This window comes from Physeter macrocephalus, chromosome 2 (assembly GCF_002837175.3).
Source record: "Physeter macrocephalus isolate SW-GA chromosome 2, ASM283717v5, whole genome shotgun sequence".
Classification (NCBI taxonomy): Eukaryota; Metazoa; Chordata; class Mammalia; order Artiodactyla; family Physeteridae; genus Physeter; species Physeter macrocephalus.
In genome coordinates this window covers 132,944,646-132,970,893 of record NC_041215.1, presented here as the reverse complement: position 1 = coordinate 132,970,893, position 26,248 = coordinate 132,944,646, and the positions used below count along the sequence as shown (strand labels likewise).

Below are 26,248 nucleotides of genomic sequence, written 5' to 3'. Positions count from 1 at the left end.
CTACATTTCTGTAATTTGCCAGTGTCTGAATTCAACAGCCTTTCCCAAACATTTGGGCTAGCACATTCCTGTCACTTTATTCCGGAGGCAGAGAATAGGATTAAACAAACACTAAGCCTGCAATGTTCAGTGATAGTCATGGGACCTGAAGCAGGAGGGTGTCAGGTCGTGTATCTGGCAACGGAACCCTCTGATTTGTGATGTCAGCGTGTACATGGGGATCGTTCCAGCCAGTCCCCTCCCTAAGCACCGCTACCTTTTGCGCTAGCTCAGCCCGGCACTGCCTTTTCTTGGGGGTCAGCAGGCCCGCGGGCAGAGACACTGAGTGAACTCTCCTCATGGCACTAGCTTCTCATCTAAAAATGTGAGAGTTACTCCTATTAAAAAGGAAAAAGAAGAAAAGATCAAGAGATGAAAGAAAGAGGAAAAGTAAGCCATTTATTATCGACTGGAACCGATCAAAAGAAAAATCACACAATTTGTAAAGTATCTTTCTTCATTGGAACTTCTATTCCTTCCAGTGCACTTTGCTGTTAAAAGAAAGAAGAAGGGGGAGGATTAGACCCTGTGGCATGCATTTCACACTCTTACTATGGAGGCACAGGGCCCAGGATTCCTGGGCGCTATTCGAAAAGGAATCCAAGAGGGCACCAGAGACTAGAGCAACTGTGCAAAGCAGCCAGTTCCTTGAACAAGGAAAAGGGTGAGAGACACCTGCAGGGAGAAGAGGAGGTAATGGAGTCCGGGGAATGGAGATGAAGGCCCAGAACGGAAGGTCAAGTCTCAACAAGGGAAGTGTCAGAGGGTCCCCGAGGAAAGGCTGCAGCCAGGTCCCGGACTCAGTCTGGTCTAAGGAGGTGCTGGTGGTGGGAGGTTGTGAGGGAGAGAATCAATCATCAAGAAGAATCACTTAAGAAGAGACTGGCTATAGCTGTGGTCTTTTGAGGGCGGGGGTTGGAGGTAGGACTATTCGTTCATTCACTCATTCACCCGTCTTATTCGTCCATTCGATAAACATGTGTGCATTGAGTATCCACTGGGGCTTATGAAGATTAATAAAGCATAGCCCCAATCTCCAAAAGAAGAAGACAGAAATCACAGGCAAGTAGAGAAGACAGACGCAATCAGAGGACAGAATGATAAACGCAATTCCAGATTCCCACGTGCAGGAAACCTCGAGGAAAGAGGTTTCTGCAGAAGACGTGTGAGCTAGACTCCAAGCACAAGCTGGGAGGCAGGGTTACTGGGCCTGGGAGTGAAGGTCAGACCCAGACTGGGGACCACGGAACAATCAGCCATGTGAGTCTTCCGTGTGAAGCAAAGGCCAAGAGAAACTAGGGACACAGACAGGGACCCTACCATTGCGGGCAGTGCCCGATTTCTCATGTCCCAAATCACTAGTGAGTTTAGATTCCACCTCCCAGGTGAGCAAGACTTTGACCTGTAAGGACTGATGTTAAGATAACTCTGGTGACGGTACAGAGGTGGCTTTTGAGACCATCAGGAAGATGCGGACCACCCCAGGCTAGAGTGATGAGGCCAGAACATGGTGAGGAGGGTCAGAGCCAAGAAACGTTTCAGAGGAAGGACTGGCAGGCAGAACACAGTGATAGCTGGATGAGGACAGGGACGAGGTCCAAGACAAATCCGTTTCCGGTCTGGGTAACTGGAAGCTGAGTTGGATACAGGAGGAAGAGTAAGTTCCGAAGGGAAGAACTCCATTCTGAGGATGTTGTGGAACATCCCGGGGCTGTTTAATCAAGCCTGGAGTTCAGGTTAGAGGGACGGTGTGTAAATAGTCCCCAGACAGTTGGGCCTCAAAGCCCTGGGGTGCCTGGGACGATCTGGGAGCAGGAGGACGGTGAGTGGAGGGAGAGCCGAGGCTAGAGCCCTGGTGACCATCACCACCTTTCAAGGAGCAGGAGGAAGAAGAGAGATCCACGAAGAACAGAGACATCTTGGCCAAGAGGAGGGCCAAGCAGGCCACGTCTCAGAGGCCAGAGCATTTCAGGGAAGAAGGGAGTTCTCATCAGCATCCAATTCTGTCATGAGGTTCATCAGGAAAGGGATGGACAGGGACCAGGCAGGAACAAAGGGTGGATACAGAGCAGGGCAGAGCCAGTGCCCTGAGAGAGGGGAGAGGGGGGTCCTGGAGGCAGCAGGTACAGAGGCCTTTTCCTTAAAGACCAGATGGAAAGGAACAAGACGGATTACAGAGAAACTCGGGATAAACTAAGGGTAGGGAGCCCATTGTACAGTAGATCCTCATCATTCACAGAGATTTGTCTACTTGCTAATATTTACTTGACCTCCAAATCAATACTCCTGGTGCTTCTGAGTCATTCTAGGATGTTCACGGAGTGACAGAAATCTGCCCAAGTTCCCAAGCGAGCTCATTCAAGGCCATCTGCCCCCTGTCTCTGCTCCCATGTTGTAAACAAGTGTCCTTTTGCGGTCTACTTAGTGCCATGTTTTTTGCATGTCTGTACTTTCTCTTGGTGATTTTGCTGTTTAAAATGGCCCCCACGTGTAGTCCTGAAGTGCTCTAGTGTCCTGAGCGCGAGAAGGCTGTGATGTGCCTTGCGGAGAAAATACATCCATGAGATAAGCTTCCCTCAGGCACGAGTGACAGTGCTATCGGCTGTGAGTTCAGTATTAACGAATCAACCAGATGTATTAAATAAGACGTCTTTCAACAGACACACTCATAAAACAAGCATACTGATTACTGGACAAAATGTGACCCAAGGCTGGTAGGAACCTAACCCTGTATTTCCCACAGGAGCAATGGTTCAGGATTTGCTGATTCAGCGTCTGCAACAACTTTATAGAACATCGCTACTGTGAGTAACGAGAACGCACTGTACTTGGTGGGGCAGTTGGTAGGCATGTGCAGTGAAGGAGCATCAGAGCAGGGCGTGAGAAAATCCAGCCACACATGCCGGCTTTCCACCTCCGGGGGCTGGCTGGGCTTGTCTATCTTATGTGGGGGGGGTGGGGGGCAGGGAGGGTGTCTGGCTTCCCCAGTGGGTGGTCTGTCATGGAAGATCATGACAAGAGGTGGTGACTAATAAGCTTCATTTCTGAATACTGAAATCACTCAACAGGCTCACTGAAGAGGCCCAGGTTTTAGGGTCACCCCCCTACATAGTCGCTGGCGGGTAGGTATGCTATTAACATTGCCAGTCAATTCAGGTTTTTGCCTTCCAGGTGTGCTTTACCCCATAGGTGCTTCACCCAACACATGACAAATGTTTCTTAAACAAATGATCCTTGAGGTTTTGCCCTCTTGTGCTATTTTCTAAATGTGTAGATATTGACATGAGGTCAAGTAATACAGGAAGAAAAAGAGGTGCTTTGGGGACAGACAGACATCGGGAGTTAATCCTAATCCAGCACCAGCTCTGAGAGGAGGGGCCTCCAAGGCCTTAGCTTCCTCATCTACAAAACGGAGATATAGTGATAAAACTTCACTCAGATGGTTGCAAGATTTATATAAGGCAACGTAGGTGGAAGGTCCAAACACAGACCCAGGCACCCTTAAGAGTTCTGATCTTCATGGGTGCAGGGCCAGGCATGAAGAGGGGATTCGATGAATATTTTTTGGACAAATTGATAGAATCGGGAGACTGATTCTTTTCACCATGCAGTTATTGACAAAAGACCTCTCTAAGAACTGCTGCTCTTGGACATATAGCATAGGAATTCCACACTAATGATTCCACACTAATTGAGGATTGCAACAAAAAAGAAAGAGTATCACTCACGCTGCTGTGGTTTGGGTGACGGCAGTGCGGTCTGTGGTCTTCAGACCACTACGTCATGCAAAAGTCAGAGCTAGGCCAGCTATAAAGATCAAGAAAGTGTGAAACTCTCAAACAGATTTCTTTAGACATGAGAGCTGGGACCTGATTTTCCCCTGTTCCTATTTTAGGGTAGCAAATAAGAAAAAAAATCTCAGACCTCTTTGTTTAAATACTCCCTTTCACTACACACACCTACACATTAAATGATTTTCCAGCAATCTGAAAGAATCCTAGAACAGTGGTTGTTAGATTACAGAAATACTTCCTCAGCTCCTAGTTTGCTGCAGACACTGAGCTAAGCTCTGAGGATTCTATGATTCTCGATGAGCCGAAGTCGCTGCCTTCAGAAAGCTCCCCGCTGGAAACATGCCATCCACGGTTTGAGAAGAGTTGTCCTGAACTTGTTCCCACATTGGTTCATTCCTTCCTTTCAACCTGAGGGAACCCTTATTATAGTCTAGGCACTATTTTTAGCATTAGGAACTAGACAACGGATACTGTTATTAATAACTTAGTATAGACATATTATTAACCGTATTTTTCATGTTATTAAACGAAAATAATAAAGATGACAAGGTAACACATCCTAAAAGAGCTCATTGTCTAGCAGGGACAAAAGCAAATAAAATAATAATCATAAATCTTTGAAGAACTGAGCCGGAGAGTTTACGGACTACATCACTCTCCCAGCTCCTAAGTAGCAGAGAAAGCTTGGAAACGGATTCCAGACACAGTGGACTGGCCTCTTCACTGGACCCCCTGTGCTGGCCTTATCTTAGGATTCTGGGAAACTCAGAGCGCAGTGTGGAAACCGGCCCTGCTGAGGGTCATGGGAGGACAGGGATATAACTGGGACATCAAGGTCAATGTCCAGGCCAGGGCGGCAGTGTTTGGCCTTTAGTCTGTGCTGCCTTTAAGGAGACATTTTTTTAAGTGATCGATTTCTTTACAGAAGTCAGATCATAAACTTATATTAGGATATATGTATGTGTATATATATACATACATATATACGTTTATATATACATATACATATATATATATATATATATATATATATCTCCAATGTAATCATTAATAAATAACATACAGCCAGTCCATTGAGAATTCTATTTTCTCCCGCTGAGGATGTTCTGTAAAGCAAAAAGAAATGATTTAAGTTTATAAAAAAAGAATATGATGAGTCTGTTTCTTTGTAATGAGTACTTTCTTGATTTCAGCCTGAAGCTGGTTTTTATTTTTAGGGTGTGTATAGATTCAAAAGAAAACCTACCATTTGCATCTTTTATCCAACACAGCCTCGCTGGTAAATTTCCCTTTGATTTTAGTAAAATGTCAGTTGACCTCTTTCAAATTCCGGGGTTAAAAATTTATCATACTAGGCTTAGCTGAATTTTTGATAACAGAAGCTCAAGAACCCAAAGTAAGAGTCTGTCATCCACTCAAAAACTACTTCCAGAATGCTTGCTGGGTGCCTGGCTCTGTGCGGGGCCATGGGAGATGCTGGTGACAGAAATTATCTCACTCCTCGCGTCGGGGGAGCCTGGTGGAACCAGGTGGAGAAGAGAGGAAATAGGTAATCGCGGTGCCCTGAGATGAGGACTTTAGGGACCCCATAAAGGGATGTGTCTCTGACGCGGGGAGACCCCTTGGGGAAGAAACGCTGAGCTGAGATGTGAGTGAGGAGGAGGGATTAGCCAGGTGGATGCTCCAGGTAGAGGTCTGAGCAGGGGAAACTGCAGGTATTCCAGTTTTGCAGGAGCTTCAGGGCTGGTGGCCTTGGGAGAGATGAGGCCGGAGAAGTGGGCAGGGGCCAGATCACGAAGGCCTTTGCAGGCCGTGCTAGGGAGTTTGGACTTTATCCTGAAGGCATACAGTGTTATGTAAACTGTAAAACCCGTGAAAGCCCAGGCTTCATGATTAACTTGTGTGTGTGTATGTAAAAATGAATGTACACTGAATCCATATCTATAATTACATCCAAAGATTCCTTTTAAATGTGCCTTTCGTCATGTTCCTTTAGTGCTTGGGAGCCTTTAAGAAGACAGAGCTGCCTTTGCTCCAGTCCCTGGTAGCTGGGGATTTATATACGCATGAGGCAGTTGTGCCCAGTGTGGGTTTGCAAAACCGGGACTCAGCCTCCAGCACTGGGGCAAACAGGCTGCTCTTCCTCCTGGCTCAGGGTCTGCCTCTGCTTTGCTATATACATGAAGTGAGCATTAGGGGGCTAAATGGAGAAGGATCCTCTGCATTTCCAGATAAACCTGAGGGCAGCGTGCAAGGTGGACAGTGTAGAATCAGGACCTGAGGCAAGATCTCAGGCAACAGGGCAGCGGTGACCGTGATGAAATGACGGGCTAAAGCCAGAGAAAATGTGTGGACCCCTGTGGATGTCGGGAGAAGATGAAGGGTAAAGAAGGGCCAATGATTGTAATAACCTATAATGGGAAAGAATCTAAAAAAGAATATGTGCATATATATCAACTGAATCACTTTGCTGTACACCTGAAACTAACACAACATTGTAAATTAACTACACTTCAATAAAAATTTTCAAAAGGAGCCAATGATACTCTAAAATTTTGAGCTGGAGAAAATTCAGTGGATGCCGATGGCTTCTATTAAGACAGGGAACTGAAGAGGAGGCTAGTTGGGCTTCAGGAGCTCAGGGATGCTCACAGCAACTGCATCCAGTGGGCAGCTGATGTAAGAGCCTGGATCTCGGGATAGAGTGAGGTGAGCAATGTGTATTTGGAAGCAACTGTACATCAGCGATCAAGTCAGACAAGTGGAATAGATGACAGTACTCTATAGAAGAAGGAAAGGACTGGGCAAAGGAGACCAGACAAATGGTCACCAGGATTGAAATGACTGATCAAGAAGAGGAAGGCAGATTAGATGCTAGAGATCTGAAAGATCACTATCCAGTTTGCAAAAAGCAGAAAAGTGAATGGGAGGCAAGACGCTTAGCAGAGAAGGAAGAAGGGAGGGAAGGCAGCTGTTGAGATGGGGAGACTGGGTCAAAGAAAGGGGGCTGTTCTGTTTGTGGTTTGTTTCTTGTTCTTAGAGTGGAGAAATTTGATCACCTCAACAACAGCACATATAAAAGCCACGGGAAAAAGATTGAGGGTGCAAGAATGAAGAGACAGTCGAGGATCAGTATCTGGGAGGAGAGAAGAAAAGGTGGGAGGCCACACAGGAGCTGAAGAGCAGACTACAGACATTGGAGGTGTGGGAACAGCAGCTTTAAGACATTCCCCACCCTCCAACCCCCCGCTGGTAGCTTTTATTTCTAAATACACGTGTTTTTAGCTCTGTCCCCTTACCTCAAGGCTGTCACTCAAAGCCAGCGTTTACTCTTGCTCTGGTCCACAGGTTCGGGTCCCTTCTGTTTCCAGGAGGAAAGCCCCTTCTCATGATCTCTGAAGATAGAAAGGGGATATACAGGCTCTGTCATTCACATCATAATCTAAGACAACATGGACTATGTGACTATAAACTAATGAAAGACTGTGACCAGTACCAGCAGAGCCCCTCCAGCCAAGAGGCTACCCAAGAACACCACGACCTCATCTTGCTTATCAAGTTCTCCCTCACTCTCGCCTGCACGGTGTGACAGCTGAACCCACTGCCATATGCCCTCGAGGGCAGGGACTGTCACATTTATCTTTCAGTCCTCTGAGGGATCTGCCCAGGGCTTGTCACACACATTTGTTGAATTAAATTGAATTGTCATGTTCAAAGCAGTCTCTGAGATGGCTGCACCTCTGCGTCAATGAAGGTCCCAAAGCCCAAAATGTTTATAGAATTCAGCTCTGGAATTACCTTCCAAGGAATTTAAAAAGGATCAGTCGCATTAATTTATATCCATATAATTTTTTTTTTTGTCCCAAATGACATTTTCTCAGTGTGGTAGCCAGCCTCAGAGATGGCCTGCCGGCATGTCACACACTCGGGTATTCCCCTCCCACATCGGACCAGGGTTGGTCTGCGTGATTAATAAACTATGCAGAAGTGATGCCATATCCATTTCAAAATTAGGTAATAAAAGGTTGTGCCTTCTGTCTTGGGTGCTCTGCTGCTTGCTTATTCTCCTCTCTCTCTCTCTCTCTCTCTCGCATCATGTTCTCTGGCAGAAGCCAGCTGTCATGTTTTGAGGACATTCAGGCAGCCCAGTGGAAAGGCCCATATGGTAGGAAACCAAAGCCCTCATTCCGATAGCCCCTGAAGAATTGAGGCCTGCCAACCACCATGTGAGTAACCTTGAAGTGGATGCCTCCGTCCCAACTAAGCCTTCAGATGAGATCACAGCCACAGTCAACGTCTTCTCTACAACATTTTAGAGACCCTGAGCCAGAAACACCCAGCTAGACTACTTCCAGGTTCCTGACCCTCAGAAACTGTGAGATAATAAATGTTCGTTGTTTTAAGCTGCTAAGTTTTGTGGTAATTTGACACACAGCAATAGATGACTAACGCACCCAAGTTGGTTATTAATCTGATTAACTGAATTTATTTCCAAAATTAAATCCAAGAGCACATGTTTTCCATCACTACAGAGATTCAAAAGAATGAGCCCTAGACTCAGAAGGTAATTCCTAAATAATTGTTCAAAAATGTTCTCAGCAGTGGTCACATTGTTAGAATAACTATATTTCTCCCAAAGTGGCACCTTGGAGGAGGTCTAAACTCAGGCCTTTTTGTAAGCAAGCCTCAGATTGTAAGCTTTAGTACTTCAAATAAATTAGGAAAAAACCTAAGGATGGTCAGACACTGAGCTCAATGAAACATTAATATCTGTGTTATTCATTTTAAGGGAGAACTCTGATCAGAGGGTAAATTTCACAACTCTTCTGTAAAGCAGCATGAAAAAAACAGAGGCTTTAGAGTCTGACAGATCTGTCTCTAAGTCCTGTCTCTGCCCCTCCCTACCTGGATCAAAGTCCTACATTGGGCGTATAGACTTGGACAAGTTACAGAAACTCATTAAACCTCAGTTTACCGATCTACAAAATGGGAAGGAACATAGTGCTGCCTCTCAAGACGGTTGGGAAGTTGAAGGAAACTGTCAGGCGACTAGCAGAGAGTTAGTATTTTGTGTCTACAACAAACAACATGAGTTGTTACTCATTTCTTCTGTGTAAGCAGGCAATGCACCTGGTTTACAGTGCTGTCATGAAGGTTAAATGAGAAAAGTGATCATAAAAGGGAGAAACTAAATAACTGTTTAGTTCTGTCTGCTTGCTGAAAAGTACAGTTGGGGTTGGAGGGCAAAGAGAAGTTTAAAAGAGTTTGGGTTTTTCAGAAAATGCTCCAGATTGGGACAGGAGGCGGGTGAGTGCTGATTTCCTCAGCTAGATTTGATATTTCGATTCCTGACAAATTTTAAGTGAGTTTTGATGCCTCACAGTTAGCTTTTCAATGATTTGCAATACTGGTTTATGAAGGACTGTTCTTTTTTTTTTTCATTTTCCCTTAAACTATTTTGCGTTTCAGAGGTTTATCTCTTATGACATGACTTCAGCAGAGTCTGGCTTGATCAGAAAAGGATGTGTTTGGTGTCCTCCAGAAGAAAACAGGACCATTTACCAAGGGACCGTTCATAAAATGGCTCACTTCTTGATCTGTCAGGAGTGAGACCTGTAACGCAGTAACAGTCATAAGGCAGGCCCCCTCTGCCCACTGCTGGAATGTTCTATGACTTTATTACTGATGCCACAAATACGCTTTTCCAGCAAGGAAGCAGTGAGAGATCACCAAAGAGTTTTACTGCCGTCAGCTCCAATAGAAAAAAATCCTCCTATTTACCTATTTTACCAATAGGTAGAAATGTTTCCTAAGCCGTAGAACACTAACTCAGTTCCACTTCAAATGAGAGACCACTTCAGAAGGGAAAAAAAGAAAGTCCTCCCTCCCCGAAGCAAGATTCTTAACGGGATGGTCACCTCTGGTCTTATGGCTGGAGGATTACAGAAGTCAGCCCCAGCCAGTCAGATGAGGTTTAGTCCAGATCCTTCCACCTACACATTGTTGCATACCTGGCTCCTAAAACTGGCCATGCACCCAGGAGGGAACAAGCATGCTCAAGCTGGGGGACCCTCTTATGGTAAAAACCAACACCTGTCCTGCCTAATTGGCAGAGATGTTGGGACATGAAATGGAATCATATATGGAAAGGCTCTGCATAAATATAGAGCTGCCTAAATGAAGAGTTGTAACATTATTGCCTACTGTTAAGAAAGCAAAAGCAAATGTTTATTTTCTGTGATTTCTGTAATTGTTCAAAGCTTATGTACAGATATTTCTAGTTTTAAATGACTCCCTGATAGAGAGCTTCAATATGAAGTTGATTCACAAAAAATATATATTTATATGTCTATTAAAAAGAACAGATCTCAACTTACCAAGCAGATAACTGTTTCTTGAAGCAGAGGATCCCAAGATATCCCCCCAAACCATCTAAGTAAATGTAGGCATTAGTATATATCAGCACATGAAAGAGAGAAAAAGGAAGGACACTGCAAAATATGCAAATATTATCAGGAGGACTCAGATGTATTATATAATTTATTTTTAAAGAAATAAGGCAATATATTACATTAAATAACTTTATATGGTATTGAACATGTATGTCTAAAAAAGCATGTGGGGAAAAGCAACTTACATGAAGTTTAAATTGTGTAAAAACGTTTCCACTAGACTCAAAATGACTCCCAATTGTTGTGGATGAGAAAGACGGAAGCTCGTTATATGGACTTGCAAATCAACTGTGTTTAGGTCAAATTTGTGAGTTTTCTCTCTATGAAGTCCCCATATGTGTTCAATTAAAAACAAACAAAAAGTGTGCACAAGTAGTCTTCGTGAAGCCATTGAAAGCCCATAGTCACAAAGTAAGGTGGCCGCTTGACCCACAACCTTTTTACCAGGTGTCTGGGCCACCTACCTGTTACCCTCTCCATCGTGAACAGTCAGTTAGCCTGCTGGCTTTTGTCAGAGTGATTGGTCTAGCAGGCGGCACAGTTTAGTGGGGGAAAGAATAATCTTTTCAATAAACAGTGCTGAGACAACTGGATATCCACATGCAAAAGACTGAGGCTGGACCCCTTCCTAATCAAAATGGACGATGGATCTAAATGTAAGAATCACACAAACAACAAAAGAAAAAAATGGATCAACTGGACTTCATTAAACTTTAAAACTTTTGTTCTTCAAAGGGCACCATAAATAAAGTAAAAAAAAAAACTCACAGATGGGAGAAAATATCTGCAAATTGTGTATCTGATATGGAACTTATATACAGAATATATTAAAAAGTCTTACTACTCAACAAAAAAAGACAAATAACCCAATTTAAAATTTGGCAAAGGAATTTTTTTTCTTTTTTGGCCACGTTGCACAGCTTGCAGGATCTTAGTTCCCCAACCAGGGATCAAACCTGCGCCCTCAGTGGCAGTGAAATCGCGGAGTCCTAACCACTAGACTGCCAGGGAATTCGACAAAGGATTTGAGTAGACATTTTTCCAAAGAATATATACAAATAGTCAGTCATTGCTCATTAGGAAAATGCAAATCAAAACAATAATGATGCACCACTTCACACCCGCTAGAACGGCTAAAATTAAAAAGACAGACAATAATAAGTGTTCATAAGGATGTGTAGAAACTGGAACCCTCATACATTGCTGGTGGGAATGTAACATGGTACAGCTATTAAGGAAAACAGCTTGGCAGTTTCTCAAAAAGTTACACATAGAGTTACTTTACGCCCCAGAAATTCCACTCATAGGTAAATACCCAAGATAAATAAAAATATATGCCCACACAAAAACTTGCACATGAATGCTCACAGCATCATTATTTACAATAGTCAAAAAGTAGAAACAGGGACTTCCCTGGTGGCGCAGTGGTTAAGACTCCACGCTCCCAATGCAGGAGGCCTGGGTTCAGTCCCTGCTCAGGGAACTAGATGCTGCATGCCGCAACTAAGAGTTCTCATGTCGCAGCTAAGGAGCCTGCCAGCTGCAACCAAGGCTCAGTGCAACCAAATAAATAAATAAATTTTCTTTAAAAAAAGATATGTATTAAAAAAAACATAGAAACAACCCCCATTTTGATCAACTAATGAATGGATAAATTAAATGTGGTTTATCCATACAATGGATTATTATTCGACAATGAAAAGTACTGATACATGCTATAACATGTATGAACCTCCAAACATGCTAACTAATATAAACCAGTCACAAAAGAACACATATTGTATGTTTCTATTTATATGAAATGGCTGGAAAGGGTAAATCTATAGACAAAGAAAGTAGATTAGTGGTTACTAAGGGCTGGAGAGAATGAGGAACAGGGTAAGGGGTCTTAGGGTTTCTTTTATGGATGACGAAAAGTTCATGATTTAGATAGTGATGAGAGTTGTACAACCTTATGAATATACTAAAAACCGCTGAACTGTACACATTAAAGGGGTGAATCATATGGTCTCTGAATTACTGGGTTGGCTAAAAAGTTCGTTCGGCTTCTTCTGTAACATCGTATGGAAAAACCCAAACGAAATTTTTGGCCAACCCAATATATTTCAATAACAGTGTTATAAAAAAAAAAATGGGACACATGACCTAAGACAGGACAACGGGAATAATGCCAAGAGGTATCTCCAGCTGGAGCTAGAGAGAAATGCTCTGATTCCTCCTAAGTTTAGAGGATATGAATCTGGAGTAGCTTGCAGTCTTGCCTCCTGCTACAAGGAGAAAACTCATCTGCAGTAAGGAGAGGAGGGACGGAGAAGGAAAAAAATGAATGTGGCACAGTTAGTGTTGACAGTCACTAGATTGAGCTGTCCAAGAGGACAACTCCGCCCTCTCCTTTCTGGGAACGTGAGCCAGGGAATTATCTCATTTTGGCTTAGGCCACTTCTAGTTGAATTTCTATCATTTGAAATGGGAGAGAGTAAATAAATGAAATGCCTGTAACTCTCCTCCCCCGAGTTCAGAATTCCTGTTCACTCTTCCTCAGTTTCTCCTTTTGTACTGTTTTGGGTCTCGTGGCTGAAACTCTAGCCAAACCTCATCCCATCCACTTGAAATCAGAAGGATTTGTCCAAAATCAAGTCCATTCATCATCCTACAGATGTTAGCATTTCATCTTGTGGTTGACTGAAGCACCATAGAGAAATCGTTTATCCTCTACATACTTCTTTTTCAAAATTAAAAAAGTAAAAATAAAAACTGCCCATAATTTAAATATTTATTTGGTTAAGAGGAGAATATTAGCAATTTTAGAAATTTATTTGCTCAAATCTTTTTACAAAGCATTTATACTTATTAAAATTATGTAGTGGAAAACCCGAATGTTTTTATATTAGAGACACTTTCTCTCCTTGTATGCTTACCAGATATTTTCCATTTGAGCTAAGTCCTATTTTGTAATAATTAGGATGTTTGGTCTTTTTCTCCATGGCTTCCATCTTTCTTCACGTTATATTCCTTTCTCTGGAAATTCTTTTACTATCTACATATGTTTTTCAAGTGGCCTTTATGTTCATTACTCTGGGATTTTTTTTTTTCAGTTTTCTTTCTTTTATTCCCTACTTCCAACAATGATTTATTTGTTCTATGTCTAAATTCATTCCAGTCAATTGTCTTTCATGTTTGTAGTATCATCATTTATTTCACTGAAAATGGTTAACAGCTGTCGTCTAATTTTTTTTCTGTTTCATGTAAGAAATCTATTTTAGAGTTGCCAGGAATTACTTTAAATCTCCATCTGCTTTCTTGTCTTTCTTTCGAACTGCAGAATCCTTTAATTTAAGGAATTTTTTCTTTGCTCATAATCCTTTATGGTCTCCTAGTCTTTGAGGCAAAGCAACCTGGGACTTTATTTTAAAATCTGGCTTGTTTCTGGGACTAACGTAACTTCGTATCAGAGTCTTCTTACAAAACTTGGGACTGGAGGAAAAGTGAGTAGAATCTTCAGTCTGCAGTTAGAAATGTGCAATAGGTTTGTGGGTTGTGCAAACAATCGGAATCAACTTTCCAAATCAGAGATGGAAGAGGGGTTAAATTAGGGGGCCACTTATTAACTTCTAATGTGTTAAAGGTCATAGAAGAACAGGCATCCATTTCTCTCGACATTCACCACTAACTCCTAGCTCTACTTGGCCCTCTCTCTCACCTGCCCTGCCAGTCTCCCAGTGCCCCCATCCATTCTTACCTAGTTCCAGTCTGTTCTTCATCTATTCTGTCACTTCCCTGCTTATAACCCTTGAATAGCTCCAAGCCAAGGATCCTTGACATGACCCATGAGGTCCACCTTGACCAGGCTGGTGTCCTCTCCAGCCCCACCCTTATGCCTCTCTTCTCATATTTTTCTCCCAGTCATGATGGATTTCTGTCCATTTCTACCCATCAGCTTAGCTCCTCTCATACATCAGGGAACTCCGTCATGCTCTCCCCTGTGCTGGGAATCGCCTCCTCCTTCCCCTCCACAGCCTGTGCCCTTTGTCCTGAGGTCACCCGCCCTCCAGCCCCGCGGGGAAAGCTCGCTCTGACCCCACACGCTATTTCATCCTCTTGCGACGTGCTCCCGAAAGCTTGCCTGGTAGTCAGGGTAACCCTTGCTTAACGGACACCCCCAGACTCATCCACAGACCCCACAAGAGCCAGAGCAGTGCCCCTCTCGCTCTCCACTGTCTCCTAGCTTCCCCCACGTAAACCACAAAATCAATACGCACAAAATGCTCGTGACATGGTGCTTGGTCCCTGTCACTTCTGGGTTAGCTTGGCCAGGCGTGCGCCACTGGGTCAGCTGTGAAGCACGCCTCACTTCCTGGATACTTTACTGGAGTCGAGGCCCTGGGTACTTGAACTAGCATCAAGGAGATAGGATCCAGAAATCTCCTGGGGATTGACCCTCAAAAGTTGCCGGTGAGAACGAGATTGATCAATAACCTTATGCTCAACTGAACATTTTTGCAGACTTCTCCTTCCAACAGTGAAAACACCCCTGCACCAGGAGTTTCTCACTCCTTCCTAATTCTAAAGTGGACTTCCATATAAAATATGTAAGTCCTGGGTATGTTCATAATAGAGGAACATTACTTTTATGTGTAATTCTTGAAGTTGAAATTGTACACTCTTTTCGTGTAATTTTCACTACAGATTTAAATCTTGAAAAAAATTAATAAAAATATACGTAGAGAAAGATGTCATTGGACAGATTTGGCTGTATAATGGTAGAAACATTTTTCAAGTAGCAGTCAAAGATATCCATTATGAATAAAAAAATAACGTAATAGTTATGTTTTTATCCCAAATTAGAGTCTAGAAGCTTCCTCCTCATATCATATTCTTGACAATTTCTTCCTCATTTTTCTTGTATTCATTCAGGTATTGACTGAGCATCTACCCTGTATCAAACATTGTCCTAGATGACAAAACAAACATTCCCTGCCCTCATTTGATGTACATTCCAGTAAGGAAAGCAGTCAATACACAGACAAATAAGTAATATAATTCCAAGTCAGAAATGTATATATTACGGATTTCACAGTAATATTGCAGACGAATGTCAGTGCAATTGAAGGAAAAAAAATGTGTCCTGCCATTTACCAAGCATCTGTTATGTACCAGATTCTGGACCAGATCTTTCACATCCATCGACTTACTTGGTTTTCTCAACATCCTATTGGGTGGTCTCTATTCCTGGCATTTAACAGATGAAGAAGCTTCAGATCATGGAGATTAAATATCCTGACCTAGGTGGCAGAGCTGGTAAATGAACACTGATGTATCAACAATGCCCCTCTTCATTCCACTAAACCACAGAGGCAGTGAGATGCATACTTAGATCTAAAACTTTGAAGATTTGCTCATTGCTATTTTAAGCTCACATCCTAAATCTTAGGAAAAGAGAGAGAATTGGAAGAAGTAAGGGATATTGAACATGAGATTGCAGGTGTAAAAGGGAAACGCCAGCTGAGTAACCAGAGCTATACCTGAGTGATGCTCCAGCTACTCTATCACACCGGCCTGCCTGTCACAAACCCACACAGACCCTAAGAGGTAGGTGCTGTCCCAAAGGCCGCCGAGCCCCTGCACTTACCTCTTCACTGCTGCTAGACTCGGAGCTGGAGGACCAGTGGCAGCGAACCCACACGTCCTGCACCTGCTCAGCAGACACCCGCACGGCGCTTCTGCAAACAGCCCCCGGCTGGAAAAGGGGAAACAGTGAGTTCTATGCCCGGCAGCTGGTAGAAATGGTTAGGACCTATCTAAGAAATCAGGCAACACCATAGGGCTTGACGCAATGATGCAGACAGAAAGGAAACATTCACAGAGACATTTCATTTTTCCAAAATGAAAATTTCTCAAGACCCAAGCAGAAACAAATGATGATTTAAATATCTCTTAGGCTTTTGCTACATTACAAGTCCTGAGGGAAAGCAAATGTTCCCTTCCTGAGCGCTGAGCGGGCTCCCTCGAATGGTTTCCCTTTGGAACAACAGGAAATGGGAAGATCTCCCAGGGACCCTGCTCTGCTCTCCCTTGGCCTCAGATTTCGTTAGAAACAAATGCTAGTGACACTTGGGTTTGGGACCTTTGTGAAACAGAGCCACAGTGAAAAGTCTCCCGAAACAGCAAAACAACGGGTCCTCTTTTCAGGATTGACATCCCTGTGTAACGACCCAGACCTCACAATGATAAAGTAGCAAAACCCTGAGACCTCGTACATCTGAACGAGAACGCCTCGGACAGTGAATTTGGGGTGCCTCCCGTCCCTGGGGTTAACCAAGCATGGGGCCATGTGCTGGTCACTGGGGAGATGAAACTGACCACGCTGCGGCCCTGACCCCCATGGAGCCCAAGCTGGTGGAGGAGACAGATTTTATACAACAGTCAACTATAAAACAGTGCACCTCGCACCAGGAACACAGCTGACATTTTAAATTCATTTAAGATAGAATTTGAAATGTCTCTGGGATTTTTCTTGGCTATTGGCCTTTTCGTATTCACTTTGCCTGGAACCATCATTATCCCTATTTTTAAACAGCAGAAAACTGAGGCAGCAGGGGTTAAATAATTTGCCAGGATTACTCAGGACCGTGGACTCCAGAGCTCGAGTCCTCGACCACTGAGGCACGCCGCTCCTGCCCAGGGGACAGCGTGGACACAGTTAGTGGTGCCTCCCAGGGTGTCCAGACGCCAGGCAGTGGCCAAGCCCTCGGTGTGGCTTTGAATCAGGTCCCGGTGATGTAGGAAGACAGGTGCTCCCTTGTGTAGTTTTCTGGGCTGGTGGCCTTTCCCCCGACTCTTACCATGTAGTAGCCCCTCTGGAAGTCACAGGTGGCGGGGTCTACCCCAGAACCCCTCCGGCACGTCGTCTCTCGGATGCCGAACTCGATGTCCATGGTCAAGCTGTCCTCGTCCAGGATGTTGACCTTCATGAAAACAGAGCATCAGTTTGCCATAGATGTGTTTCTGAAGGTCACACGCTAGAAACGTGTGTCCCTGCACGAGGAGAAAAAGTGACAGAATACCCCACCACTAAAGCTTTCGATTGTCGCGACAATCACCCAGTTCCACACCCTCCTTCTGAAGACCAGGGGAAGAGGTGCTTTACCAAAGGCTCACCAGACTGTACTGAGACAGTAGGACCAGAACTTGGGCGTCCTGACTCCACGCTAAGCACTGCCGCTAATGACTTACATCTACGATGAATCCTCAGGATTTACAGATTCCGTATTTGCAAATTTGCCTACTTGCTAAAATGTGCGTCTGACCCCAATCAGGACTGGGTGCCCTCACAGCCATTCATGAAGGCACGCGGGCGGCAGAGAACTTGAGTCGCCAGATGCACGTGCTCCCAACCGGGGTGCGATAAGGTGACCCTCAGGCTCTTTGTCTCAGCAGCCAGACCGTACACAAGTCAATTTCATGGATTATTTTGTGCCACGGTTTTCTCATTTTTGTGCTTTTCCTTGGTGACTTTGCTGTTTAAATTGGCCCCCAAGCCTAGTGCTGACAAGCTGTCTAGTTTCCTAAGCACAGGAAGGCTATGATGTGCCTGGCGGAGAAAATACATGTGTTTAGCTGAGCTTTGCTCAGGCCTGAGTGACAGCGCTGGTCCAGCGAGAGCTCAATGGTAACGAATCACCATATATATTAAATAAGTCTTTACGTGGAAACACACATAAAACAAGGGCACGTACTGATCAGTTAACCGAAATATTGTGACCAGAGACTCTCAGAAACCTAACCCTGAATTTCCCCCAGGATAAACAGCTCAGGATTCAGTAACCCAGTGTTCGCAGAATCTTTATGGAATATAACTGCCGCGAATAACAAGAATCAACTTATTTGACGTGTCAACGTATTTATGAGATTCAGATTTAATATCGAATATGTAAAAATTATCAATAAACAGGGTCATAAATAATGGCAAGGCTGAGTTTTTAATCCTACTTGTTTTTAGAAAACTCTGCCTGTATCAGCACTCGTCATCCTGTGTCAGAAAGAGACACAAAGACCCCCCCCCCCGCCATCCCGAGCTTGGAGCTAGCCACTTATTTCCAAAGCAAAATCAAAGTATTTTAAGTGTCATTTTCCTAAAAGACTGCTCCATACTTTCTTAATAATTCCTGAAATAAGTAAGTAGCAAGTACATCTCTGCTGTACAGTGTTATCCAGCCCCGCTTCCCGGCTGATCAGTTCGGATCTACGAACAAGATTACAGATTTCCACTCCTTTCCACCAAGGGTGGGATACTGGGGGTACCTTCCAAACTTCCTGATGGGTGTGCTGTTCTGAGGACACGGACATCTCCTGACTTGCTAAATGCCCACTGTGTGTCCTGCACCAGAAGCACAGCGGGGAAGGCCCCACGGAGCTTAGATTCCCCCTGGGGCAGGGTGGTGGGGGCACCACACAGCAAACACACTAAAGAAAACTGAACAAGGACCTTCCAGATGGCTATAGGGTTAGGAGCAAAAAAGCAACATGGCAGTGGGGATGGAGAGCAGATAGTTTAGACGAGACGCCTGAGAAATCCTCCCAAGGAAGGCGTATTTAAGCTGGGACTTAAAGGATGGGAAGGAGCCCATCGTGTGAGGAAAAAGCAGAGCCAATGTCCTGGGGCAGAACAAGCCCAGCGGTGGTGGTGAAGCAAAACGAACAAGAGGAAAACCAAACACCCTGAAGTTGGAAAGGAGTGTGCCAGATAGTTAATGGTCTCGTAGCCCATGGGAACGAGTTTTGATTTCATTCTCATTGCAATGAGAAGTTCTCAGGGGCTTCTAAGAGGTAAGATCTGAGTCGCCATGGCTGCTACAAGGAGAGCACATGGGGGCAGGGACAAGATGGCATCAGGGAGGTGGGGTCCACTGCCCGACCCCACCCCAGGCTCCAAAAACTCCTTCCCTTTGAGTTCTTGAGCCCATCCTTTGGCAAATTTAGGTCAACCCACACATTCACCTACTGCCCAGTGGGGAGAGAGGTGGTGACAGCACTGTGACAGCACAGACCACTTTCAGGTAGGGAGTAACGGGATAGTTTGCTTTGGAAATAAGTGGCCAGCTCCAAGCTCGGGAGGGGGCGTCTTTGTGTCTCTTTCTGACGCAGGATGAGGAGTGCTGCTACAAGCCGAGTTTTCTAAAAACAAGTAGAATTAAAAACTCAGCCTTGCCATTGTTTATGACCCTGTTTACTGATCATTTTTACATATTAGATATTAAATCTGAATCTCTTAAAAAAATTAAAAACTCTTCAGCTGGAGCGCATCAAGCAGGCTCTCCCCCCGACACCCCACCAGATCATGCTTCCACCATTTCTTAAAGCAACCTGATGAAAGCAAAAACTGGCAGGACAAAAGCTTAGTTTAAAAGATGAAAATGCAGGGGGTTTGAGTACTGATAATTTTAACTGTGAGATGATTTTGCAAATTTTTGCATCTCTAAGCACTTTTAAGCACCCTTTCCAGAATATGGAGAAAAGTCAAATAACTCTGCTTTTTCATTTGAATTCACTTTCAGCCAGTGAATTTCTGCTCTGTGTTCTTTGAAAAATGTGGGACAACCCAAATACTCAACCATAAGGAATCAACTGGAGAAAATCCCAGACCCAGCGTTACGGCTGAGATAAATTATGGTCCTTTAGAATCGGTGTTACAGCGTGGTCCTGTTTTTTTAAGAAAATATATTTTATACCCACATATGAAGAGAAAAAAATCCAAAAAGACATCCTGCCACACGTTCATAGTGGGTGTCTCAGAGGGCTGGATAATGAATGTTACTTTGGTTTTCTCTTTCTTGTTGTATCCTGTGACTCTTTATAATGAGTATATTTTGATTTTTTTATTTCAAAAAGAAATAAAAATATACAAGCCATAAAATACCCATAACAATTCCTTTTGGAGAGTACAATGTTTAATGTTATGTGTCAATTTAGCTGGGCCACAGTGTCCAGATCTGAGGTCAAACATTGATCTGGATGTTTCTGTGAAGATGTTTTTGGATGAGGTTAAAGTGGTGGACTTTGAGGAAAGCAGATTACCCTCCTTCGTGTGGGTGGGCCTCATCCAATCAGTTGAAGGTCAGACTAGAACAAAGACTGACCTTTTTCTCAGCAGGAAGCAATCCTGACAACAGACGGCCTTCAGACGTGAACTGCAATGTCAGTTTTTCTCTGGGTCTCCAGCCTGCTGGCCCACCCTGCAGATTTTGGCTTTACCAAGCCTCCACAATAGTGTGGGCCAATTCTTTAAAATCAGTCTCTCCCTGTCTCTGTCTGTCTCTGTCTCTGTCCCTCTCTCTTCTCTGCTTCTCTGGAGAAGCCTGACTAACACAGTGATCATTTAGCTAAGCCCTTATGATCAAACTAAGCTTAGTGATCAAACTAAGCCCTTATGATTGGACAAAAAGTGAAGCTCAGGTATAGCTGCCTAGCATAATGTAGAAAGCCAAAAAGCAAAACGTGCGAAGAGGAAAGGTAAAAACGGACAGAAATGGGCATAGACACGTAAAGGATCCCAAAGCTTCCGTGGCTTTGCCCCAAATGTCCCAGAATCCATCTCTTCCTCACCCTCCCCACACTAAGAGGCTCAGTTGCCATAGGTCACCATCTGCTTCCCACAGTTGCCGTCTGGGCTTCCTCCTGGCATCCCACTCCACACAACAGCTGCAGAGATCTTAGAAGGTCTTCTTGCACTTTATTTAAAACCTCCTCCCAACTACCCCCTGCAGGAGGTGCTCCCACGGCTGGAGGTTCTCCTCACTGAGTGAGTCTTAGCTCAAATACGGCGCCTCTGTGGAGACTTCTGTACCATCTGACAGCTACCCCAGCCCAGGCCCAGGCCCATCCATCATCCTGTTTCATTTTCTCCACAGGACTCTCCACTCTCTGAGACTACCTTCACTTATTTATATAATTTGCACCCCATTCTCCCTTCATCCCCTCCCCTCCTCTCCCTCCCCTCTCCCTCCCCTCTCTCTCTACAGTGGTACCTGAGCTCCATGGGAGCACAGCCTGGTCCAGCCTCTCTGTTCCTTACCCCCAGCACAGGGCCTGTGTCCACCTTTCCTCTCTCTGCTTGTGTACATTGAGGGCACAGTCTGTGTGTGCCTAGTGCCAATGTTGGAACAAGGACATCATCGTGGCTGAAGTCACATTTCCCCATGCTTTCCCATCCTTTTAAAACTTGGAGCCCAAGACTTATGTTACTTACAGTCAATTGCAAGAGTATTTGATCCAAGTCCCCGGTAAATCCCAGTGGTCCCTAACCCTGACTACACATTAGAATGACCAGGAAACTTGTAAGAATATGAGCCCCACCCTCAGGGACTGGGGTTTAATCAGTCACCATCCTGCCTGGACATCAGGAGTATTTCAATCTCCCAGATGAGGCTGATATGCAGCGGGGTCGAGAACCACTGGGCTTATGAAGCAAACTCAGGGATAAAGTAGCGGGGCCGGACCCCTCGCCCTACGCCCACTGGACTCTACCGCAAACCTCCTGCACATACACAAACACGACCAGGCCACTTATTTCCTCCGGACATACTCCTAGAAATGAAACTATGAGATCAAATGTTATAAATATTTGCTATTTTTAATGTTTAACGTGTTTATAAACATGCTTAACAAATTGCATGTGTGCAAAGATAATTTTACCAAATTACATTTTCTCTAGCAGTGTTTGAGATTTCCCTTTCACCTTTTCCCTGGTTATTTTCATTCGGATTTTTGTTGGCTGTCGGAGAAGTGACATATTTTTCCCAATGTTTCGAGCTCACTTGTATTACTATTTTGTGAATTGTTTTGTACCCTCAGGGGCAGTGATCTGATCTGTTCCCTCATCTCTCTCCTGAGGACTTTGCTTAGCTCTGAGTGGATCTCTCATGGCTACCGTTATGAAGGGAATTGGTACATTTGGGGCCATCTTTAGGGTGTTTAAAGAAGGCATGACTAACGCATACAATAAAGCAAAATGCGAACCACTTCTAAGAAGAAAGACGTATCACCAGGACAGATCAAAGTAGGAGAGTTTTCCCTCCATTGGGAGAAGAAAGGAAGTTTTCATGGAAGGGACATGGTGAGTGTAACTTGGCCAATGAATTTGAACAGTGAGAAAAGGCTGGAAAGAAACAAGAATAGGCAGAATTCCAGATAGAAGAGCAGCGTACAGGAGGTGGAGGGGCATCTCCCTCCTGTGTTCTCACTAAGGATCACACGCCCACATATATAGGTGTGTTTCTTTGCAGGTGCCTGTGTGTCTGGGCTCAGGTGTCTGATACCAAGATGGCCCATGCGCTGGAATGTTCTCTGGATGACTACGCCTCATGCTAGCTCGTCTCCACTGGCCAGATTTCCATGGTGTCAGTAACTGGTTCTCTCGGGACCTGCCCTCACGCTCTCATTCACTTAATTAACTACGAACTTTCTTCTGTAGCAAGCACTAGCTAAATTACAAGTAAATCTAAACTCATTTGCAAGCTTGGCAAGAGGGCACCGACTGCCCCACACCAAGCGTGGATTTCATTAAATGCAAAAGATGGAAGCCCAAACAGCCAGTGTACGACGGAGGGGTTCTTCATTCTGTCCAGTCCTCCTCCAGAAGGAAGTCGCCCTCTGGCCTGGCAGCTGACCACACGTATCTCGCCGTGCTCCCGCACCGCGACAGCCAGGCCAAGTGACCCCAGTCTGGCCACAACAGCCTGGTTCTGGGCTAGCTAAAGCATCATCTTCGTGACCTATGACCCCATTAGAAAAGACATCTGGGACAATTCAATTAATTTCCTGGGAATCTGGAAAGAAGAAACTGAGCTAGTTTATGAAGGAGATGGGTCAAGATGAATGTATTGTGTTTGGAGACTGGAGCTATGGAGCCATGAGCTGTGTGTCCTTCACAGGAGGAGAGGGGACAAACCAGGCGTGTGCTAAGGTGGTGCCCGGCAGGGATGGGAGAGGTGAGCATGAAGGTGGAGAGGAAGCAATGGCCTTCTGGCCTCTGCGAGGAAGCGGCCGCTGCCCGGCCCCCTGGCCATGTCCCCACAGTTCGCAGTTCCCAGGCGGCCTGTGTGCAACGAGTTCTCATTTGTAGGACCAGGAACTTTGTAGAAGCTCCTCACTCACCATCTTAACCTAAACTCCCTGGCGGGTATTTCTGCTCCCCGCCCTGCATGGGACGATGGGCAGGTGGTGAAATCACCCGGGGCCCATCCAAGAGGGAGGAGACCTGCAGTCTAGTTTCTCATTTTCTTGGAAGGATAATTCTGTGTTTCTTTCTTTGCCAATCACGGCCTTAGTCATTGGAAGCCCATGAAAATTCATCTTTTCCCCATTTCCCCAAGCTAACAGGAAACAGACTATTACCAAATTGACAAAGCAAAGTGGATTTCTTTGGCTCAAAAGCCAGAATTTATTTCCTATAAGTATTAGGAGCAGAACTGCTGAACTTGAAAAAGCCTCATTTCTAATAAACAAGCAGTTTTTAATAAAACATCTCCAAAGGAACCGTGGGGGCTTTGGGTCCAGAAGCAGGATGTGCAGAGGGTAACATCTGGAAATAGGAAATGAGGCCAGAGGGAAGAAAAATGCAAGAAGAATAAAGCATCCGAAGTAGCTTTGAGAGCTTTACGACAATAATTATCATTAAATCCTTTCTCTACTAAAAAAAAAAAAGAGTGTGAAAGAAATGAGTAGCTATTATCTTTTGAAACTGGAAAATTTTTAACGTGTAACCCAAAAAAGGGCAAAAGAAAAAACCAGAAAGCAGTATAAAGAGGACTAGAGAAGACATACCAGGCACTTACTCTTCTAATTGAGCTTCTGAATGCCCGAAACAGATAGGGGCTCAGCGACTGGGAATTCACTTTTGCTACAGAGGCGCTGACAGCTTCCCTCAGGGAAGACGGGTCATAGTCATACACGGGAAAACCTGGACTCAAAACACATGAGGACACAGTGAGACAGGATGCATGGATGAGGACAGCAGGTGGCCTGTCCCTGAGCTCCTTACCTGCACAGCAGTGGAACCAGTAGTTCATTCCAAGGACAAACAAAATCAACACCTTCATCACCATCTTCTCCATTCTGGGAAGGATAATTTCAGTTCCGATCCCGGGAGATTGTGTCTATGTGTTTGGGGGTGACCAGTCGTCCTGAAAGCAGCTCTTTGTCAAGTGTGACCTGGCTTCCTCTCTCCGACTGAAGTAGACTGCGGCTTCAACAGAGACAATTTATCCTGCAGTCAATATTTACTGCTGCCTGTTCCTAGGGAAAGGGTACAGTGTGAGGCCACTTTTGAAGTTTGGACCTCAACACGGGACTTTAGCCCGCAGCAAAAGCCATCAAGAGGCGGGGTCTCCGCATGCGCTGTTTGTTCTTCTCTATTTTAATTTCATCCACACGGACTGCCTATTTCTCTTTATTTTCATTTCATTTTTGGAGGGAGGGGATGCAACCTTACTTTCAACAAAACAGTTAATTTTACATTGTTGTCCGTTTAACTCCCTCTCATATTCCTAAAGATCCTGCAGTTGACTGTTCATAAAAATTGTGTGGTTATTTCATGATCATACTGGAAATTATGACTAGAAAGGGGAGAATTTAATCTGCAGGACTTAAATATGCCAAACAAGTTCACGTGCAATAAAAAACAGTGACATGCCTCCGTGTCCACCAACCCTCTCTGCTAATGGGTGTTTTCGCATCTCACTTGGATGACAAGGTATTTGCATATTGATGAGTCTCATGCACTATAAGATCCCAAGGTAGTTTGTGAATCATTAAAAAGAAGAGACACTTTATAGTAAATACAGGTTGTGTTACATGCAACTCATGGTGTTCTCATTCCTTGAATTCACTCATAAGAAGCTGTAGTGTCCTGGGGCTCAGAAATACCTGGATCAGAATCCTGGCTCCATACCTGTCAGGCGTGTACCCTTGGGCATGGTACTCAATGTCTCTGAACCTCAACTTCTTCACCTATAAAATGGGCATAAATGGTTAGATGTAAAGGTGTATTATTAGTCAGGGAGGCACAGAGAGAGAGAGAGAGAGAGAGATTGATTTTAAGGAGTTGGCTCATGCAATGGTGGAGACTTGCTGAGTCCAAAATCTGCAGCATGGGCTGGCAGGCTGGAGACCCAGGGAAGAGTTACAGTTTGAGTCCAAAGGCCACCTACTGCCACAATTCCTTCCTGCTGAGGAGATCAGTCTGTGTTTATTCTGACCTTCAGCTGATTGGGTGAGGCCCACCCACAATATGGAGAGCAATCTGCTTTCCTCAGAGTTCACTGATTTAAGAGTTAATCTCATCTAAAAATTATCACAGAAACATCCACAATAATGCTTGACCAAATATGTGGGCACCATGGCCAAGTTGACACGTAAAATTAAGCATCACATAAAAATTAAATAACAAACCTTTGGAAGAATGCTTGGCAAATTAATGGCTCAATAAACAGTAACTGCTGGTAAGAATTCAATTCAATAAATATTTTTTAGTATCTGCTGTGTAAAAGGCAAGAGGTCCAGAGAACATCAAAATGAACGAATCATCTAGGTCACCCTGCTTAAACAAGGCAAATATAAGCGTCAACAGGGGAAGCATAAATTGCTATGAGAATTCTGGGAGAGGGTGGAGACTTTGGCAGTTTGCTCAGTCCTCCTGACTTTGGTGGTCTTGTGTCTCTTTGGTTAACAGATGCAGAAGTACCCAACAGGAGAGAAGGAGACTCAGGCCAGGAAGAAAGAGCAGACAGGAAACCACTGGGAGAGAACTGCAGCCATTTACCAAGGATGTGGTGTGGGGCAGTGATGTTCACCAGAGGCAGGTCGGGCCTTGTTACCAACATGCAGGAGGAGGAGGGGGGTGGGTGGGGGACAGGGAAGAAGAGATGCTGGGTAGATTTAACAAGAAAGATATGCCTTACAGGAAGT

General features: G+C 44.5%; 1 protein-coding gene across 2 annotated transcripts; it reads right to left on the bottom strand.

Annotated features, from left to right (window-relative positions):
• Nucleotides 1-417: 417 nt before the first annotated feature.
• Nucleotides 418-24,538, bottom strand: SPP2 (secreted phosphoprotein 2). Of its 2 annotated transcripts, XM_007102522.1 has the most exons (8): nucleotides 24,324-24,538; nucleotides 24,118-24,242; nucleotides 17,128-17,250; nucleotides 15,915-16,022; nucleotides 10,211-10,265; nucleotides 9,396-9,446; nucleotides 7,133-7,228; nucleotides 418-530 (listed from the first exon to the last, which is right to left on the bottom strand). In XM_007102522.1, the coding sequence occupies exons 1-7, from the start codon at nucleotides 24,394-24,396 to the stop codon at nucleotides 7,143-7,145; spliced, it is 621 nt and encodes a 206-aa protein (XP_007102584.1). In that variant the 5' UTR covers nucleotides 24,397-24,538; the 3' UTR covers nucleotides 418-530; nucleotides 7,133-7,142. The 2 variants fall into 2 exon arrangements, with proteins under 2 accessions (XP_007102584.1, XP_054935524.1); XM_055079549.1 differs by lacking the exons at nucleotides 418-530; nucleotides 9,396-9,446 and having other exon boundaries at nucleotides 7,143-7,228; nucleotides 24,324-24,405.
• Nucleotides 24,539-26,248: the final 1,710 nt, after the last annotated feature.